The sequence below is a fragment of the Periophthalmus magnuspinnatus genome, chromosome 8 (assembly GCF_009829125.3).
Source record: "Periophthalmus magnuspinnatus isolate fPerMag1 chromosome 8, fPerMag1.2.pri, whole genome shotgun sequence".
Taxonomy (NCBI): domain Eukaryota; kingdom Metazoa; phylum Chordata; class Actinopteri; order Gobiiformes; family Gobiidae; genus Periophthalmus; species Periophthalmus magnuspinnatus.
The window spans coordinates 4,277,370-4,299,171 of NC_047133.1; the positions used below are offsets into that span (position 1 = coordinate 4,277,370).

Here is a 21,802-nt window from a genome sequence, read left to right on the forward strand (position 1 = left end):
CTGTCTCCACGCACCGCAAACATGACACCATCAAAATCTGTATGTGGGATGTCTTATTTTGGACTGTTTTTTGCGTTTAGAGGTTTTATATTGTTAATTAAAAAGCTGCAAAACAAACAAACCAAACAAAAACTTATCGAATGAATAGATAATGCTGTTTGTAAGGAGGTAAAAATGTCAACAAAAGCTTTAAAAATAATCCAAACCAGTCAAAATGATGCGAATATATTCAGTTTTTACTTTGTACTACGGCCGGGTATTGACAAGTACCTTATGATACAACATATATTCAAATACTTATACCTCATATGTGTCCTGATATCCTTAAAACTGGTGTTAAAAGTTGGTAAATTTATGTTTTTATTATGTAGAGCACATGTGTCAAACTCAAGGCCCGTGTGCCAAATGTGGTCCACCTTATCATGTTATTTGGCCCTCAACTGGCCAAACAGCAGCACAGTTAGTTACATCACACACATGTCAACACATCACAAAATGGATTCTTAAAAGCAATTACAAATCATAGACTTCATTTCCAAACATTTCAACATAGATTTAAACTGAACTATTGAAGTCAGTTCTTGTAATTTCAAGACTTTTTGTAAATTATTCCATGTTGAAGGCGCAGAATATTGAAATGCCACTTGACCAGTCTCTGTGCGGACACTCGGGACAGAAAGAAGCTGCAGTTTTGTGATGGCAGAGCATTTTATCAGAAGATACACAGTTACACAGACATAATTTTACATCTAGGCAAATGCATATGTAATATTTGTAACTTGAATAAGTAATAAATACAGAAACAGTTAATGAACAAGTTAAAAAAGTAGTTATATTTATTTTACATCTGGCCCTTGACGGCAGACATTTTGCTGACGTGGCCCTCGGTGAAAATGTGTTTGACGCCCCTGATGTAGATTAAAAAAAGGTGTTGTATTTTCATGCTCACGATGAACAATGAATAAATCTTTTCAGCTCAGCGCGTTTAGTCTTAATGCAGAAGAGCGGATAGTTATAATGACTGTATGTTGTTTAAAGTATCACAAAACGCATCTCTATGGATACACACATTGCCGTGATATTTGGCGTACACACTTGTATTGTACGTGTGTGTGTGTGACGTGCCCAAATGTTGTATTCCTGATAATCCAGCAGTCCATCCCTGACCCTGTCCCACTCAGACCTTTGGTGACCTACATCCTTTTCCCATTCCCTCTCGACACAGGAGCTGGCAGCGCTTATTATTTTGTCTTTGTTCTTCCTGCACCCGACCTTTCCAGCAAAGCATCATGGGAAATAAACTCTATATCCACCTTTGCTGTTGCTGTCTGCAGAAGCCAAACTACCAGCGGAGAAGTTCACCCTGTCACATAGCTTATCGTTACGGTGACAGAAGAGGAAAAGGAGGTTATGAAGTTTACTTTTCACGACTTTAACATCAAAGCAGAGACTGTGCGTTTTCTGACAGGGATCATGTGATACCGAGAGCGCCGCGAGACGTCCTGCAGCTCAGACGATCGACTAAACGGGCTCCAGTGGGTCAGTTGTACATAAATAAAAAATATGGTGTGCAAAGATGAAAAGTGCTTGAATCAAGAAGCATTTATCTTGATTTGAGTTAAATCAAATTGGACTTGAAATTGTGTCTTAAAATAAGATTCACCAATAGAAAAAAATAAGCATTTTCTCATTTGAAAGGAAGAGACAAATACTACTGCACTTAATATAACACAAATAAGACACATAATAAGACAAAAAACGACATGTTCTATTGGCAAATCTTGTTTTTTTTTTTTCCAGTGTATAGAATAGTTTTTTGATAATAGACCATGAATTAATAGAAGGAATACAAGGTGAGCTCTTTGCTAGTATATTTACAGTATATTTCAGACCTAATTTCAATAAAAAATCTCTATTCCATGTTATTTTTCATAAATTTTTACATTACATTGTTATGTTAAGATGTCATTTCAAGCAGCTCTTAATAATTAGTATGTTGTTTTTTTGTACCATACTTCTAAAAATTGAAAAAAAAAAAAAAGGCTTTTTCTATATCAGAACTAGTACATAATATGATTTTACTATGATTTTGTGTTAAAATTCCACTTTATTGTTTATTTATCACCCTGGTGGTATTGAAATCAGCGTTGAGTATTGGTGAGTCCCTAAATATTGGAATTGAGTTTAAAATGTCAGTATTGTCACATCACTAATATCAATACTTACCTCAGTTGAGTTTTGATACTAGACTGAAAATGAGTATCATGGTATTACTTCTCTTGACAGTATTAACCTTTACTGACTTGGGAGTACATATTATACTTGTTATATTTAGGCAGTGAAGCAGCACTCGTGTTTTTACATACTACTCACATAAAGTCTCGTGACTAATTAGGTTTGGGAAGAAAACTTCACAGAGCTGTGTTCACAAAGGCTCATTTGACATGTTCAGTAAAATCTGTGACGATCTGCTTTAACACAATAAGGAAGAGAGTTCAATGAAGAATAAATGAGTAACACTTCACTGAAATCAATGCAATCAACAACAGTATTTATGTTAATCTTCTTACTTCTGTCAGACAAAGAACCAGGTGAGAGGAAGAGGGAGCAGATTTCACATATGCCAAAAATCGAATCTAATCTTTTATCATTTAATTTAATCAACTTGTAACTCATAGATTTACACACGACATATAAACTTCAAAGGCCATTTTCGCTTTTCTTATCTTAAAAAAAAGTGCATTTCTCTCCCAAAGCGACATATACATTCACATCTTCATAAGTTTTGGGCAAAAAAACGTATTCTGGGGATGTCACAAGTACTGAAAATCAGATAATAATCTACTAAACTAAAAGTAGTATCGAAACTTGACACTCATTTGAGCAGGTATCGATACAAAAAGGGCCACATCAGCCGGACAGAAACGAAAATGCCCTGGAACGTGATGGAACAAACCTGGACAATGACGGATGACACAGATATAAGGCCACGTGATACAAGAAAATACTGATTTAAAGTTGAAAAATACAATCTATTATCTAAATCGATCATTTCCTCACACACAGCGCCCAGGCCTGACTCTGCGACGCGCTGGAGCCCGGGTGTTGTTGTGCGAGCGTGTGTGAACATGTGGCGCGCTGATTTCAGATGGCACAAATAATACATAATAACCCGAGACAGCTCATGTGCAGATGGGAGAGGAGTCAGTGCGGTGTGACCTACTTCTGCACAGCCCCCTCTGCACAACCGTGGGTTTAAGCTCTCGTATGGTCAGGTCAAGGTTGGCTCAAGGCTACAACTGCACGCACACGTCACCGAGTCAAGTCTCAGAGTGGAAATTACTGGGAGAACGGGCAAATTTGCATAATAGGGCTGTTTATAAGTCAGATTTTTGATGGATTATCGATTGTCGTCTGGGATATTTGTGGCATTTGGAATCAGAGCGGTCTAAAACGTGCAATATCCAGAGACAAGAAGTCAGATTTTTTAGTGCAGAGAGCTTTATTACGACAATCAGAAGCGCCAGATTTGTAGAGATTCTTTTTTTACGTTACTTAGTGTGATCAACAAATGTGCTTATTAACAGCGGTAATTAAACAGATTTATTATGCAAAAAAAATAAATAAAACTTTTCAGAGCAATTTAACCATGTCATAGATGTTTCCCCTTCACATTTATCCTCTCGAAGTTGTTTTCGGAAGTGATTTGTGCGTGTTTAAACAATCTTTAATCGCTTATTTTCAAGGCGCCATATTGCCGATGAATCCCTGTTTTCAGTTTTATTCTCTCAATCGATGATACGTGTAGGATTTGGCAGCTTTGTGTAATAATTTAGATGCAAATGAAGAAAAAAAAATCAGAAAGTGAGTCGCTATCCATAGGAGCGGCGGACAGCTCCACGGCGCTTTGTTGTGATGACGTTTACAGCAGATTGTTTGTTTTATTCAGTTGTTTTAGATGAATATTGCGATTTACAACGTGCAGATTTTAACATAATGATCCACTAGTGTCATAGATTATAACTATACAGCAAAAACAAGCGCAATATGTCTGATTTAAGGTACAACGCAGCATTAAAAAGCCACGGTATCAAGATTTAGAGTCAAAGATTCAACATTTTATTGCTAATGTCATAATAACAATGAACTTTCTCTGCAAAGTGCGTCCAATAACCTCTATACATATCAATACTGTGAGGATGAGCTAAACGTGAAGCTCTAAATCTTATACAAACACAATTTCAGATAAGAAGTCCCTTATTTTTGTGAAGCATTAAAAATCTAAAAAGCTGTGGTAAACGTCATACGGTGGAATTTTTTGGGGAAAAGAATCATTTTTCAGAATCAGAATCTTCAGACTTTTATTGCCATTGTCACTGAACACAACTCACAAACTAGGAACTTTCTCCAGTGACAAAATGAAACATAAAACACTGAATAATATAATAATAATATAAAAGATTTGAACTATAGCTGTTATAAATGCAAATAAGGGCATGCGTAAAGTTAAAAAAAGATATGCTTAAAAATAAAATAGTCATAGAGGTAGATATATACAACAACACTGCAAACATGACTTTATTAAGGTGACCAGTGTTATAAAGTGTCCAGTTTAGTGCAGATATTATAAAGTGTTCAAGTGTTTGAGGCTGATTATTTGATACTGTCCTATAACAGTATTAAAAGTCCCATATTACGCTATTTTCTACGTTCTAATGTTGTTTCCTCATCTAAAACAGACCTGGAGTTGTGTTTTGTTTCATTCCCACATGTTTAACACACAAACCCGCAGATTTAAAGTGCTTCTCTCAAACAGAAAACGCTCTGTTCCACCTTGTGATGTCATCGTGTGGTAATACAGGAAGTGCTCCGTCGTGTTTTTTTAAACTCCGCACACCTTCATTTCTAGAATCATTTGGATAATCTCAGTTTCTGGAATTGCTAATCTCTACTGAACAAAAGGGAAAACGTAGCTGCTAACTTGAAAACTACCACTTCATGACATCACAAGGTGGAACGGAGCATTTTGAGGTTTGGAGATGTAGATCAAACATGTGTGAATGAAACTCCAGTTGTGTTTTTGGGGAGGTAACAGCAGAATAACACGTCTTAAAGGTCACATGGGTCAATTTAGCCTAAGATAGGACCTTTTATTAGTGATATAAATGCATGTAGTTTTGCATTGTGATTTAAATATTGTGTCTAAAGCTGCTGTACGCAACTTTATTCTTGTAAATGAGTAAAGTTTGACCCTAAAGAGACCAGACCACGACTATTTTATCTGCATCTAATAATGACATATGAGATCACAAACCCGGAAGAGCCGAAACAGCGCTAGGAACGACCGCGCTTTGGCCTCTTGAAAAACTATTCTAAAACTATGCACGTGCAAAAATCCATGCATGTGAATACCAGAGATGTGCCAAAGAGTTAGTGAGAGTTTAGGAGCAGCACAGAAACATTCCATGGGTTGAAAATTGAGCAATTCAGCTTTAATATAGATATAAATTTGAAATAGCTGCATCCAAAATTCTCACCATGTTATTATGTTTACTATATTACAAAATCTATAGACACAAATAGGGCTGTGTAAAAATATCAAAATGTCGATATATTGCATTGTTTAATTTAATGATACAGTATCGATATCGTGCGCTGCTGTATCGATATATCTTTTGTATATTTTACCAGATTCTGTCACAGCACTACCTTTTTGTGGCTTGTTTAGAGGAAAGAAACTTGTTTAAGCAGAAAATTTGACATTTGATTTACTGTTTTGTTGATTAAAACACGTGTATTTCATATTAACTTTGCACAGACAGTGGTTTAACAAAAACTTTTAGTATCATAGTTGTGTTTTAGTCGATATGTTGTGATTCTTCCGAGTCGTTAAACTGCACATGTCCCTGTGTAAATGTAAATGTGCAGCTCGTATAAACTGTGGATGAATAATATTGACCAATGAAACAGTCTGATGTGTGCTTCTAGTTAGCAAAATGCACTTTATGTTCATTCATCTTCAGTAAACAGAAGATAAATGCACCATTAAGGTTTATTTTTGGTGAAAATGTGGCTGATCATTAAGGGTCACGAAAACCTACCCTATATTTTTCACTGAATCGTATTGAATCGATTTGAAATATATCGTATCGTGTTGTATCGAATCGAAAAAGTACTGTATCGAGGTATGTATCGTATCAGCAAAATGTTAAAGATACACAGAATTAATCACAAAAACACTTAAAGCGTGTGTACTGACCTGTGATGACCAGTTTGTACGGGACGGACGCCTCGGTCAGCATGGTCTGCACGTGCCCAGAGAACAGCTGCAGGGCCTGGCCACGCCCACTGTTCGGGTTCACCAGGATCATGACCCGACATGGACGCCTCACCTCTGCGTACACTGCACCTGCGCGGGACGAGGGAGGAGAAGGAGGTGGTGATGTTATTGTACACGCTCCATCGAACGTCCAGGGTAAATGAAGGAGAATGAAATATAGACTGTCCAAGGGCTGTTTGCAGTTATACCAGCTCAAAACTGGGACTAAACCAGGACTAAACCAGGACTAAACCAGGACTAAACCAGGACTAAACATAAACTGAACCAGGACTAAGCCAGGACTAAACCGGGACTAAACCAGGACTAAACCAGGGCTAAACTAGGACTAAACTAGGACTAAACCAGGACTAAACTAGGACTAAACCAGGACTAAACTAGGACTAAACTAGGACTAAACCAGGACTAAACCAGGACTAAACTAGGACTAAACTAGGACTAAACCAGGACTAAACTAGGACTAAACCAGGACTAAACTAGGACTAAACTAGGACTAAACCAGGACTAAACCAGGACTAAACCAGGACTAAACCAGGAGTAAGCCAGGACTAAACCAGGACTGAACCAGGACTGAACCAGGACTAAACCAGGACTAAACCAGGACTAAACCAGGACTGAACCAGGACTGAACCAGGACTGAACCAGGACTAAACCAGGACTAAACCAGGACTGAACCAGGACTAAACCAGGACTAAACCAGGACTAAACCAGGACTAAACTAAGACTAAACCAGGACTAAACCAGGACTAAACTAAGACTAAACCAGGACTAAACCAGGACTAAACTAGGACTAAACCAGGACTAAACTAGGACTGAATCAGGACTAAACATAAACTGAACCAAGACTAAACCAGGACTAAACCAGTAATGAACCAGGACTGAACCAGGACTGAACCAGGACCAAACCAGGACTAAACTAGGACTAAAACAAGTCTAAAAACCAAGTTACCAAAATAGTTCTTAATTATCATTTTATCAACACAAATGTATTTTCTCTTCACATTCAACTAATTCTCACAGATACTATTTTTAGTTTTCTTTACACATTTTGACACAGCAGCAGATGGTGGTTTGTCACGATCAGAATTATACAAAATACTGTATATAAAGAGATCTTAAAGTGGCTGTACTTTGTCTTACTTGAGTACAGATATATTGTATACAGCTCTTGTAATCAGAGTACGTCCACTGTCTCCGACGTAACTTTCGCCCGTCCCTCATGACACGATAATAAACTCGTCCGTAGAAATATAATGAAAATCTTGATAAAAATCGCCACATAAATCCATTTGATATAACGGCGAGTTTGTTATATCTGTGCTGGATCTGCTCTTGTCTCCACGACGACGTATCACGTAAAACACATCAGACATGACGCACAAAAGAAGAGCCGCAAGCGAGTGAAAATGAGCCAAAAACAGAAGTCTTTGGAAATGTTTTGTGCAAAAGGGAAAAGGCCAAAGGAGGAGCCTGAAGAGGAGCCAGAAGAGGAGCCAGAAGAAGAGCCAGAGTCAGAAGACGAACCAGAAGAGGAGCCAGAGGAGGAGCCAGAAGAGTAGCCTAAAGAGGAGCCAGAAGAGGAACCAGAGCCAGAAGAGGAGCTAGAAGAGGAACCAGAAGAGAAGCCAGATCCAGAAGAGGAGCCAGAGCCAGAAGAGGAACCAGAGCCAGACGAAGAGCCAGAAGAGGAACCAGAGCCAGAAGAAGAGCCAGAAGAGGAGCCAAAAGAGGAGCCCAAAGAGGAGCCCGAAAAGGAGCCAGAAGAGGAGCCTGAAGAGAAGCCAGAGCCAGAAGAGAAGCCAGTAGAGGAACCAGAAGAGGAACTAGAACCAGAAAAGGAACCAGAGTCAGAAGAGGAGCCCTAAGAGGAGCCAGAGCCAGAAGAAGAGCTAGAAGATGAGCCCGAAAAGGAGCCCGAAGAGGAGCCAGAGTCAGAAGAGGAGCCAGAGCAGAACCAGAAGAGGACCCAGAGCCAGAGCCAGAAGAGGAGCCTACGACCTCCAAGAAAAAGAAAGCTAAATTTAACAGACACCAGGAGTCCAACTTAAAACATGAGTTTGTCACTACAGGTGACTCTCACGCGCCGAGTCGGCTCTGCGCAAAATGTAAAAAAAGAGAACAAGGCAATGAAACCTTCAAAACTGCTTCAGCTCATGGAGACCAAGCGCCCGGGATTATAGTAGAGTTGTATTTTTTATGCACTTATCTTATTTTTTCCATATTTATCTGTCGCGTGTAGAATTCCGGTCCGTGAAAATAAAACCTACATTATTCCGCTCCGTGGTGCAAAAAAGGTTGGGGACCCCTGGTGGACTGTCTGTGTACTGCATCTGTTTTTATTATCTTAGAATCAGGAAGCACACTATTAGCATGCTAGTCGTCGTTAGCCTTACAGTGACTCTGGAGGCTGAAAGTTGCGAAAAGTGCTTATAAACTATTGTGGATTCGCTACAACCTGTTTAAACTGAACTGCTTTGTTTGTTTTTTTTTTACGTAAAAATCAGTCGCAGTGATTTTAATTTCTGTTATCATCACCGATTGGTAGAATACAGAGGTGACTTAGCAACGCATGATCAAAAAACTCCACAAATATAAAAGGACTCCCTCTCCCTCGGGTTACGACACTGCGTAAAACGACATCCAAGAGAAGTCAGGAGTTTTTAATATTAGACGTGATGTGACAGCGCCCCCTAGAGCTTTCTGACCTGTTGCTCTCGTCTCAAAGAAGCGCGGCGATGTAGTGACTCAGCCGTATTATTATTATTATTATTATTGCTGTGGGAGGACGGATGCTCGACGCTCAGGGCTGCAGAGATGTAAGTTGATTTCTTGAGCGCGGCGGAGACATTTGTCAGAAATAACAAGGCAATGAAATGAGGACGTGCGCAGCGAGGGAGACGGTAAAAATATTAACACATTCATTTAAAAAGATAATCGCTGTAAGTCGCGCGACAAAAACGGCGCTGCAATCACAAATGAGGCTAGCGTGGCATTAGCTATTACCGTATATATATAGACTTCATCTGAATTATTGTTGTTTTTGGGGCTCAGTATTTATCAGAGGTGACTGAGCCTTTTCTGTGGCAGCGCCCAGACTATGGAACAGCGCCCTCTGCCTGTCAGATCCTCTCAGTCTTTCACACACACACGACTAGACGGAAAACTCACCTCTTCTCCCTGGTATTTAATACAACACAGACAGAATATCTTGGTGTTTTATTGGACTTTTCCTATGTTTCCTTTTATTTGTATGTTTGTTTTTCGTTGACTTTTTATGTGAAGCACTTTGAGCAGCTGAAGTTGGTTTTAAATGTGCTGTATAAAAAAAGTATGACATAATTTGGGGTTGCACAAAATATCCTCATCATTAATCTATAATAATAATAACAACAACATAACAACTATGATATTAGATCTTTGTGGGAAAAAAAAAAAAATTCAAAAAGTGGAACAGCTGCATTTGATATGATTCATTCAATTATTATGTTATTCATTTGCTGACGTCATGTGCTGTGCTAGTGCTCTTTGTGGGTTTTTTGTGGGTTTGTTTTTCATTTTATTTGTATAAAGCAAAAAAAATTATATTAAAATAAATACCAAAAAATAATAAATAAATAATTAAAATAAAATTAATACATAAAAAATTAAATAAATACATAAAACATAAATAAAAAATACAAAAATAAATAAAAAATAAAACATAAAAAAATAAAAATAAATACAAAAAAAATAAATACAAAAAATTTAACACATGAAAAAAAAAAAAATTAATAAAGAAAGAAAGCTTCACCACCAAAAGTCAAATGCAAGTACTAACCCAGAATCAAACCAGGTTTAAACGAGCACTGACTAAACCAGTAAACACAGGGCCGGCTCGAGCTTTCAGGAGGCCCCTAAGCTGAATGTGTCTCTGGGGCCCCCTCCTGGCTCAACTATTTGTGATTCACATTTGACACATTCTGACTCTGCTCTCATCACTTTGACCAGTTGTTTTTGTGTTTTTATGACCAACATCAGACTGAAAACATCCAGAATGTCACAAAAACTACCACAGTCACATGAACAGAACACAAACATATAAGGGGGGGGGGGGGGATTTTAATGTGTTCCCGTTGGCGACAGTGGGTTTACATTTACATTATGTCAGGTCCTGTGTTAAACTGTAGCCTACATCCAGGTTCTGAAATGGAACTTTAGCCTCCCCGCTGCTGTCTAATAAAAATCCGCCATGACTGTTGCTCTTTCCATTATTCCTTTTAGTCTCTTTCTATTGAAATTAGGTTAATCTCGTAGTTTGAACCTCATGATGTAATCTCTAATATGTACAGAGCCCCAACATCATGTAAATCAAACGATAATCCCAGCGCAGTAACAGACCTACGACGGGCTGGGCCACTGTCTCCACTCTCCTGCGGAAATTTCCTGTTTTCAAATCCATATTTTAAAAGGATCAGGTTCAGCCCCGGCTCTAATTGTCACTCGGCCCGTTACTAAAAAAAGGACAGGAAGAACTAACGGCTCCACCTCCCGTCGCTTCTGGAGTTTGGAGACCAGATATCCTTGAACTCGTGCAGCGGACATTCAAGACGCCGCCGAATGAAATCGGAACTGACAAAAAAATGATTTAACTCGGGGGCTTTTCGAGGACGCCATTTTCACTATCTATTTCCATCACGGAGTTTGGGCCGACGGTGGCGCCGCGGGGAGAAACGACAAATACATCAACTCCACGCGGCGCCGAGATGAGGTTCTGCTCAGGACGGAGGGATAATGATGTCACGACGTGGACCTGCTCTGGTCACAGGGACGAGACTCGTTAAGTGTAATTCAGGAAAGACAAGGAGAGACATGGAAGTGTGCAGGATCAGGGTTAGACGACAAGAAAAGAGAGAGGAGAGGAGAGAAAGAGAGACGAGGGGGTAAAGAGAGAGAGGAGAGGAGAGAAAGAAAGAGAGGGGGTAAAGAGAGAGAGGAGAGGAGAGAAAGAGAGAGACGAGGGGGTAAAGAGAGAGAGAGAACAGGAGAATGAGGGAGAAAGAAGAAGAGAGAGAGGAGAGAAAGAAAGAGAGAGAGAGGGGGGGAAGAGAGAGAAGAGATGAGAGAAAGAAAGAAAGAAAGAAAGAGGGGGGAAGAGAGAGAGGAGATGAGAGAAAGAAAGAGAGAGGGGGGAAGAGAGAGAGGAGAGGAGAGGAGAGAAAGAAAGAGAGAGAGGGGGGAAGAGAGAGAGGAGAGGAGAGAAAGAGAGAGACGAGGGGGTAAAGAGAGAGAGAGAACAGGAGAATGAGGGAGAAAGAAGAAGAGAGAGAGGAGAGAAGAGAAAGAAAGAAAGAGAGGGGGTAAAGAGAGAGAGTAGAGGAGAGAAAGAAAGAGAGAGAGAGGGGAAGAGAGAGGAGAGGAGAGAAAGAAAGAGAGGGGGTAAAGAGAGAGAGGAGATGAGAGAAAGAGAGAGACGAGGGGGTAAAGAGAGAGAGAGAACAGGAGAATGAGGGAGAAAGAAGAAGAGAGGAGAGGGGAGAAAAAAGAAAGAGAGGGGGTAAAGAGAGAGAAGAGATGAGAGAAAGAAAGAGAGAGACGAGGGGGTAAAGAGAGAGAAGAGAGGAGAGAAAGAAAGAGAGAGAGGGGGAGAGAGAGACGAGAGAAAGAAAGAAAGAGATAATGAGAGAGAGAGAAAGAGAGAGAGAGAGAAAAGGAGAGTGAGAGAGAAAGAAAGGGAGAGAAAGAGCATGCCGCCCTGTGCTGCGGTTCATTCATTCACCCACACACACCTTTTGTGGTGCTGTGTACCGTAGCACAATGCAACACAAAAGAACATCGCAACATTTCCAGAATCCTGTCAACAATAGAGACAAAGTGACAATGAGCTCACACACTCAAATATGACTGGAACCTGCCAAAGCTAATGGAAATCACACCGACAACTCCTCCAAACAGGAAACTCAACATGTGAACGGAGATAAGACACAGTGATATAGAGTGTACTGTAAGGGCAAAACAGGGCGAGGCTCGACAAAATATCACATCGATTAATCAAAACGGAAACTAGTATCCAAACTGCTGTCATGTGAGCAAGTATCAATACAAAAAAGACAGAAATGAACCTTTCCTGAACAACTTTACAATGATCTTGAGTGTGTTCAGCCAAATTTACATAAACGTTGTATCGCAGTGTGACTCTAAAGTGCTGTACGTTTGCAGTTTGTTTTCTCCCCGACAAAACCCACAATGTCGATGAAACGTTCTGCACCGACAAAGACGCCTACGAAGGTTTGAACTTTGAGAGAGTTTAAACGAGAGAGAAATGAGAGAAAATGTGAACGCCTGTGTGACAAAAGTGTATAAAGTGTGTGGTGAGGGGTTTTACAGACAAAAACATAGAGAATAATTGCAAAAAATAAAGCGGATACTTCGTGGATTTTGCCTATTGCGGATTATTTTTAGAACGTGACCCCACTGTACACAGATATACGGTCACACTATAATTTAATGCTGAAAATGGAATTGGATTGGAAATGTCTACTCTATGAATTCACAGGTTTTAGAGCGATAAAAATCAAGCACCGCTGCTGGATTTTTCAATTAACGATTCAAAACAAAATATTATGTCATTAGAATAAGCAAAAGTCCTCAAAATGTCACCTGTATAAACCATGAAGAGGGTCACTAATTACAATTCTATGGGGTATTAATTGCTTACACATTACGTATTTAGATCACCATGTTACCTTTTATCATTTTTGTATCATGCTTTTGTAAATTTATGTAAACTTGTTGTGCAGGAACATGGATGACGTAGATTTGTGGGCGGAGCCTTGGACAAACTCACGCTACTAACCATAAAAATAGATCGCAGGATTACTGAAACACGTATGAATGACATTAAAACCTCTTCGGGCATGTTTTTGACGAGGGAACAACGCTATAACAAGCTCCCCAAAGTCTATTTTGCATAATGCCGCCTCTTTAACTGAAATAAATAATCACCTTTGTGCAGTAGTTTAAAATGTCAGATAGTGTTACGACCTTTCCTGAGTCCGTAGTGAGACAGAAACAGCGGCCGATCTTATTTTTAGCGCTTATTCCAGTTTAATTCGTGTGGTAAAGGCAAAATAGCGCAACACGCTTTGGATACGCAAAGTCACGGACAGTCCAAGGTTCAAGAAGTTCAGTCAAAATGTGAACGCATCAACGCAAAGGTTCATGTTTTGATCCCACTGCATATTATACTTATTTTATACTATGAAATGTATTAGCAGACCAGAAGCCGTCCTCCCATCTGCCCCAGCAAACCTCTAATCACACTAATGCAGGCTGTACGTGTGTGTGTGCGTGTATCGAGTTATAGATATATAGATGTACGACTATGTATTACTGAGGCACTCTACTGTCTCCGGAGAAAATCCATCTCACCTGCTCATGTCAACGCTTCACCTATTTGATAAGATTGATACCGACACGTAACAGTCCGGCCGGAGTTTGACGACCTTCTGTAAAGACGAGGCAAACCTGATGCTTTTCAATTTTTCGGTAACAAAGTGTAAAGTGTGATTTTATGTGAAGTTATTCCAAAACCAAACTAATCTGACCACGCCAAACCACGGAAAAACATGCCAACTGTGTCAATTCTCAAGGAAAACATCCATTATATTGTGTTTTCTGGGGCAATTTAAAGGCGCTGTACTTAAAAAAATAAATAAATAAATACAGAACGTGATCATTTTAAACATTTTGAAGCTATTTTTCACTTTTCTAACGCGTTCCTAGCATCCTAACTATCCATCGCAATGAGTTTATAAGTGCTTTTTACAACTTTCACAGACCAGCATGGAGTTTTGCTGTCATATTATTGCTAACAACAACTAGCATGCTAACAGAACTACTTCCTCATTTGTGAAAAATAAAACATTTGCACACAGTGGTCTCATTTTGACCCTAACAGCTGCTTTTATAATATATAAGTACTGGAAAAAAATCAAGTACAGCCCCTTTAAATCCATAACTGCGACTGAAGTTCATTAAATTCCTGTTTTTTGACACTCATCCTTGACAATCGTGCATCAACGTTTTCCAAATTTGCATTATAAATAAGGTTTAAAGTTGGGATTAGGGATTAATAGCAGCTAATTGTTCATTGAAGTAACACACGTGACCATTCACACAGACAGTGGCTCCCTCTTTTCTGCATCACTCCAGGAAAAACTAAAACTAAAACACAACTCTGCCCACACCACTCCATCTTTCCCCCAATCTGGAACAATAAATTCAGCTCCATTAAATGCTTCTTTGTCGACTAATTTAGTATAATGATTAATCGGTGTTTAAACAGTCTCAAAACATGTCATGAGCTGATAAAAGAGACAGAGCAATAAAGAACAGAAGTAAGTGTAATTCCTCATTTGTCCTGTAGTAGAAAAGGTTTTAAAGGTAATCGTCTGGACAACGTTTTGAAATCAAGACGTTTGAACAATCTGTCAGTAAATATACTTCATCAGAACGTCCTCAAGCGGCTTCACTTCAGCTTTATCTGGGTAGATTTGGTAGAAATGTTAAATAAAGTATAAATGCTAGATTAATCAGTTACCAAAATGATTGTTTGTTGTGGTCATAACTATAAGCCGTGATATACAGCAGGGCCGGTCCAGACTATAAGCAGACTGAGCAGCTGCTTAGGGCCCTGAGGCCAGTAGGGGGCCCCCGAGAGCCTTTACATTTATACTGAAAATAATATAATATGTCAAGTTTAATTGGACACAGGTCTCGTGTGTTTACAGCAGCCTAAATATCCCTCTAAAACAATTATATTTGTTTTATATCTATAGTAGTAAAATATCTGCTGCTGCTACGTTTGTTTTTGAGTCGGGCAGAGGTGAGGGCAGCTCTGTGTTTACACCGGAGCAAGGACCCGACATAATGTAAATGTAAGAAACACTGTCGCCAACTGGAACACATTAAAATCCAACAGAAACGAAGAAAAACCCTGTAAAATTTAAAAAATCTTGACTCTTTCCCTTATATGTTTGTGTTCTGTTCTTGTGACTGTGGTGGTTTTTGTGACATTCTGGATGTTTTCAGTCTGATGTTGTTCAGATAAACACAAAAACAACTGGTCAAAGTGATGAGAGCAGAGTCAGAATGTTGTCAAATGTGAATCAACAACAGCTGAACCAGGAGGGGGCCCCAGAGACAAATTCAGCTTAGGGGCCCCCTGAAAGCTAGCGCCGGCCCTGCATATACATTAGACCTGTTTATCATAAGCACACTGCACCTTTTAGCTCTTATTAAAATTCGGTCACAACCCGCATGACATTTAAACACAAGTCAATAGAGCATCGATTTCACCCTGTCTGAAAACGTCTTCTTCCCGGACAATCCTCTCTCACTCTCTCACTCCCTCTTTCTTCCAATCCCTCTCTCCGTCTCTCTCGCTTCTCTGTGTCAGTAGGGGAATGAGAACAGACGTGCTATTTGATGACAGAAATAGGCTATATTTGACAAGCGCCCGCGATGTGCTGTGAAATACCTATGGGCAGCACCGTGTAGCCTTTTCCCCACTTAGCGTTTGGTAAACAAAGAGGAACCCAGGTGGAGACGGGCGAGCCGGCTGCGACAATTTTTACTGCCAACCCGAGCGTAACTGACAGGGAAAAAGAAAAATCGCTCTTATCTCGATCCTCCGAAGTCATTTACCCCGGGCTGGCCTCACAGGTGGGACGTGCTAACAAACCGCAAACCGCCGCGGGGGAAAACTTTTGGAGCAAGAACGCAAACACATACACGGGGCTATTTGGTGAAAGCTGTCTTGTTAGAAATCGCAGTATACTCGGAGTGCAAATATTGGCGAGACGAACGGACGGAGGGAAGAAGAGCAGAGGAGGAGAGAAAGAGGGAGAGGAGGGGTGGGTGGTGGTGGTTCAGTGAGGCGTCTCGGGAGATGACAGGCCGTCGCGGCTCCGTGTCGTGGGAGGGAGGGTGGAGAGGTGGGCGAAGGAGGGGTGAAGGGTCATCCGTTTGCGCATTCAGGTCTTGTTGTCGATTTTTTTTTTTTCCGAAATGCGTCAGTGTCTTCCGCAAACAGTTTGACAGACCTGACCTCACGCCTTAAATAGTCGGGTGGGGTGGCACATTTTTGTCTGTCTGGAACTTAAAGCTGGATTTATAAATTAGTAGATTAGTAGTTTTTATATCCATTAAGTGTATTGTAAAAACAGAATAAAATCAGACAACTGTGTGCGGTCTGCATCTGCTTGCAAAAAAATAAATAAAATAAAATCATTGGAAATTACACTGCCTGGCCAAAAAAAGAGTCACCACCTGGATTTAACTAAGCAAATATGTTGAAGTTGCTGCAGTTGGTCCGGTCTAGGTTCAGCAGAATGAGGTCAGCTGACACCTGAATAAACTGAATGACCAGGTTATTCCATCAATGGATTTTTGGGCATATTCCAAGACGACAATGCCACGATTCATCAGGCTCAAATTGTGACAGAGTGGATCAGGAGCATGAGATGTCATTTTCACACATGGATCGTCCACCACAGAGTCCAGACCTTAACCCCATTGAGAATCTTTGGGATGAGCTGGAGAAGCTTTGAGCAGCGTCAGACTCGACCAGCATCAATGCAACAGGTGAAAAATGAATGCAACACTGGATGGAAATAAATCTTGTGACATAGAAGCAAAGCGAGTGTGCGACCTTTTTTTTTTTTTGGCCAGGCAGTGTTTGCTTTATAAACTACATCTCTGTTTCCAGTGAGGCATTTAGGTGTTGGAGCTCCCTCTGCTGTCAGCAATAGGAATAAACAATGGCAAAGTAAACAAATTAAGTTCCTATCCTATATATGTTATGCTAATAGAGCCATGTGTGTGTCGTGAACGCAATTTGAGCAAAGAACGTGCCTGGTGGTGGTTTATGGGTTCACAAATCTACGTAACCCAGGCTCCCACACAGCTTTTTTAAAAATAAATATATAAAAAGACACACTACAACTTCACAGACCTGATGTGACGTGCAGTAGTTGCATTAATGGAATTCTCTGAAAGGGGAGTGACTTAGCGTGAGGAGCAAAGGGAAAGAGGGTCTCGAGAGTGTAAAGAATGAAACTGAAAGATATAAAACATGTTAATACGTTGTTTTCTACAAATACAGCAGTTTCAGAACAATAAAAGGTAACACGGTGATCTAAATATGTTCTGTGTTTACAGTTAATACCTCACAAAAGTGTAATATTCCCTCTTAAAAGGTTTTATAGTCTAAGAAGCTTTGACTGAGATGGTTTGAACCTGCAGAGGAGGGATATGTGCTATGGACAGACAGACGACTGAGTTTAGAACTGCCAAGAAACAGGATGCCCAGAGGAATGCCAAAGAGGAGATTTACGGACAAGTCAGCTGAGAGTGAGACAGAGAGATACCACACCACGAACGAGCAATGAAACGCTTGGGAAAAACGTCCAATTGCGATTTTCCCGATAAGCGTTGCGATCGGATTTGCAATTTATGTTTTAAAAATAGGATTCTTTTCAAATTTCACATTTTAAACACGTCCAGAAGAAACGATTATCCAACACAATGTTATAAACAAATGATAAAATAATATAAGAATCATATTTCAGACCATGTTTGTACAGAGTTAGTGAGTTTTCTGCAGAATGAGACAGAATATTTAGCTGTTTGTATGTAGGAAATTATGCTATCCTTAAAAACTGAAGCTTTGTGATTTTGCATTCATTCAAATTGCAGTTTCAATTTGACTAATCTTGCAGCCCAAACATAAACCAGCACAACAAAACCAACATTTCTGTGCTAGTGTTGTCACGGTACTAAAATTTCAAACTTGATTTCAACACTAAGGAATAGACTTGATACTCAAAACTGATTTCAATACCATGACGACCATTATTTTTATGATTTATTATTATTTTTGACAATATAATATAGTACTTCTTTTCTTTTATACTTCATTTTTACAAGTATTTATATAAGTATTTTAGAAGGAAAAACAGCAGACCACAGAACAATACAGAGCATCTAGGGAAGTGTACAGAAACAATACAAAAATATAGGTATTCCAATAACAAACATAATCAAATATCTATTTTTTTTTATATCTTAATCCATTTCTCCCAATATCTTTTACACCTGTCAGCAGAAAGTCTCAGCGAAAAGGTCAGTCTGTCCATGTCATATATTTCATTGACAACCTAAATCCAGCCTGTGAGTGTTTGTGCATCTTTACACAACCACTGAATGTAGTACTTTTTATATTACTATGTGTCCTTATTTGTTTAATGCCTCAAACGTAGCGATCCACGGGTGTTTACAGGTCTATGTGTCTTAAAATTCTGATACAGATCATTCTAAAGCTTCAGCAAAGGTTCATTTCTGAATATAAAAGATGAAAAAGATGATTCAACTAAAAAAATATTCACATCCTCTCAGTTTTATTTCAATCACCGTCTGAGGCACCAATGCATAAAGCCGCCATCTGTAACCGACTCCACACCAACTGTTCCTTAAGCAACAAATATTATAATAGGAAGCGCTGGGGAGAGGCGCGCTCTGGAGGGGAACGTGAAACGACTCGTGTATCTGATATATCTCGTCTCTCCATGCATGAGCTCCAGACCGGTCCACGCGTGCACTGCTGCATCGTGGACTACACTTTACTCATTATTCACGGCTCATTCGATCCAATAAAGCGTAAGTGAGAACGCAAAGCCATCGAAAAACTACTGGGGAGATGGAGAACCAGTCGATACGAATGAGAGGTCGATCCTTTATGTACGCAAAGAGTGGGCAGCAGTGTTTGTAAATGCACCGATAGTCTGCGTTTCTTTACATTATAAGGACAATATAATGCAAAAGGAAAGTTTGGGATGGGTGATATATCCAAAAAAACTTATATCACGATTTCAATTTGATCACGGTTTATGTAAAAGTTTGTATCTTTCTAATGTCTTGAGGAGGTGATTCTTCTGATTCTTCTTCTTCTGAAAGTTCACACTAGGCCTGGGTGATTTTGCCTGAAAATAAAATAGTCTCTCTTTCTCAAAAAAAAAAGCAGTTTTCGATTTGATTTTGCATTTTTAACCCCTCTCTCCACTAAAAATGTTCTGCAAACTACAGAAAATGGTAAACAGCCTGGCCAAAAAAAGTTCCCACCAAAAAAACTCTAATACTTGGTTGTTCCTCCTTTAGCTTTGATCACGTCGCACATTCGCTGTGGCGTTGTTTCGATTTCGCTTCTGCAACGTCACAAGATTTATTTCCATCCAGCGTTGCATTAATTTTTCACCTCCTGCATTGATGCTGGTCGAGTCTGACGCTGCTCAAAGCTTCTCCAGCTCATCCCAAAGATTCTCAATGGGGTTAAGGTCTGGACTCTGTGGTGGACAATCCATGTGTGAAAATGACGTCTCATGCTCCTGATCCACTCTGTCACGATTCGAGCCTGATGAATCCTGGTATTGTCATCTTGGAATATGCCCAAAAATCCACTGATGGAATAACCTGGTCATTCAGTATATTCAGGTATCAGCTGACCTCATTCTGCTGAACCTCGACCGGACCAACTGCAGCAACACCAACATATTTGCTTAGATAAATCCAGGTGGCAACTTTTTTTGGCCAGGCAGTGTATTTAACCTAGTGGTCATTGGGGAAATCTTTTACGAACGAGATAAAACAAAGTATTGCGTTAAACAAACAGTGACAACATTTCATTTGACGTCACAGAGTTAGCGCAGCGTAGCCCATTGCTAAACTCTGAGCAGCCTTTCTTACATTCCCAATGCAATTTCCAAAGCAAGAAAGAGGGGAAAATAAAAATAAAATTGATTTTCTTCCAAACTTCATATCCGAATAATCGATTTAATCAATTTTTTACCCAGTCTTACTCTCAGATAAAGGGAAAGTAGCAGTTTTTTGTAGCAGTTAAACTTGATCATTATTACCCAGGACTTGGACTGTGAACGTATTACACCACAAATTATCATATGGACAATAGTTAGTTTTACTTGAGCCAATTTCAGTGGTGGAACGTACCAAAAAGAAGTAGTAAAGTACTGTACTTAAGTAAAATTTTCAGGTATCTGTACTTTACTCTACTAGTAATGTACATTTTGAAGTGTATACTTTTTGAGAGCCTGTATCTGTACTTTCTACTCCACTACATTTTTGAACAGGACTGAAAAGTAAAAGTATGTTTATTACAGTTTGAGACCCGCTGAAAAGGCTGAAGGTTTATTTTTAACACGTTCATAATTTGAGCAAAACAAAAATATACAAATAAAAACAGCTTGGGAAAAAAAGAAGAGATTCCAAGGTCAAGAACAGAGAAAAAGAACAGCAGGAGAATACAAATGTGCCATCAAAAATTAAGAGAAAAAAACATATTAAACTGGCGCTGGAGCTGATGATGAATAAAACTGATATACTGATCAATTCATTTACTTTTAAGTTTTTCTTTAATGACTTTCAAAATTAATTCAAACTGACTTTTCATCAGTGGAAATAAAGAAAAAATCGTCCAAGATATTCCTCCAAAGTCTAAACTCTGCTCCAAACGACTTAATTGTACTGACAAAAGACTCAATGAAACAGCCCCAAGACAATCACTGACGATATGAAACGGCTGGATCTCGATTTGATTAAAATGTAATTAATTGCGCAGCCCTAACGAGTACTAAAAGGTTTATTGAATTGCAATAAACTACAGGGTTAGCGGTTTTCATGCACCCATTCAAATTGCAATTTAGTTTCGATTGGACTTAACGCTGCAGCCCTAGACACCAATGTAACTGCAGTATTTTAGCCCCGTAAGCTAAATATTCAAAAGTCCTTGAGTGTTCTTTGCAACCAAGTCATTGATAGTCCAATCAGAAGCTTGTTATATCTTTGAAAGTACCACATACCCAATCAAAGGATATACCGCTATACCCCGCAGTGTTTTCTTTCACTGAAGTACAAGTCCCTCATTAAGTTAGCTCATTTGAATCATTATGGCTACACTTTTAATCCAACCTTTTCCATCTGTGCATCCAGATGACATGACATGCAATTAACTTTGGGATAACTACACCGCCAGATTAGCAAAGCGCACCGACTTTCACACTCCCGTTTCTGATGAGTTCATTTTCGAATTATTAGCACGACTTTTCGCCCCTAACTAGCGTGAGATTGGGCCGCCCCGGAATGCGTTTTCCCCTGATGAACTGAGAGTGTGAGTGTTTGAAAGCGTGATGGAGGGACAAATTGTTTTTATGAGGCTGCGTTTTCTAATTAAAACGTGCGAAGTAACACCTCGGCGCCTTTCGAAAGTGCCAAGCGTTGATGCGAAATGACAGAGCTAGCCAGGTTACCATCTGCTAGTCTAACGGGGGAAAAAACTGGTCTAAAAATGATGATGTTATGGTTTCAGACAGAGGGCAGAGGCTTGGAACTATGGGAGATTGGCTGTTTTGAAAGACA

At 39.6% G+C, this 21,802-nt stretch overlaps 1 protein-coding gene across 1 annotated transcript in view; it reads right to left on the reverse strand.

Moving 5' to 3' along the window:
• The window catches only part of LOC117374948 (sphingosine kinase 1), a 43,697-nt gene that overhangs the window by 16,876 nt on the left and 5,019 nt on the right, over positions 1-21,802 (reverse strand). The window contains exon 2 of the mRNA XM_055223859.1: positions 6,260-6,409. Coding sequence (XP_055079834.1) covers positions 6,260-6,409 — 150 coding nt within the window. The remainder of the gene's footprint in view (positions 1-6,259; positions 6,410-21,802) is intronic.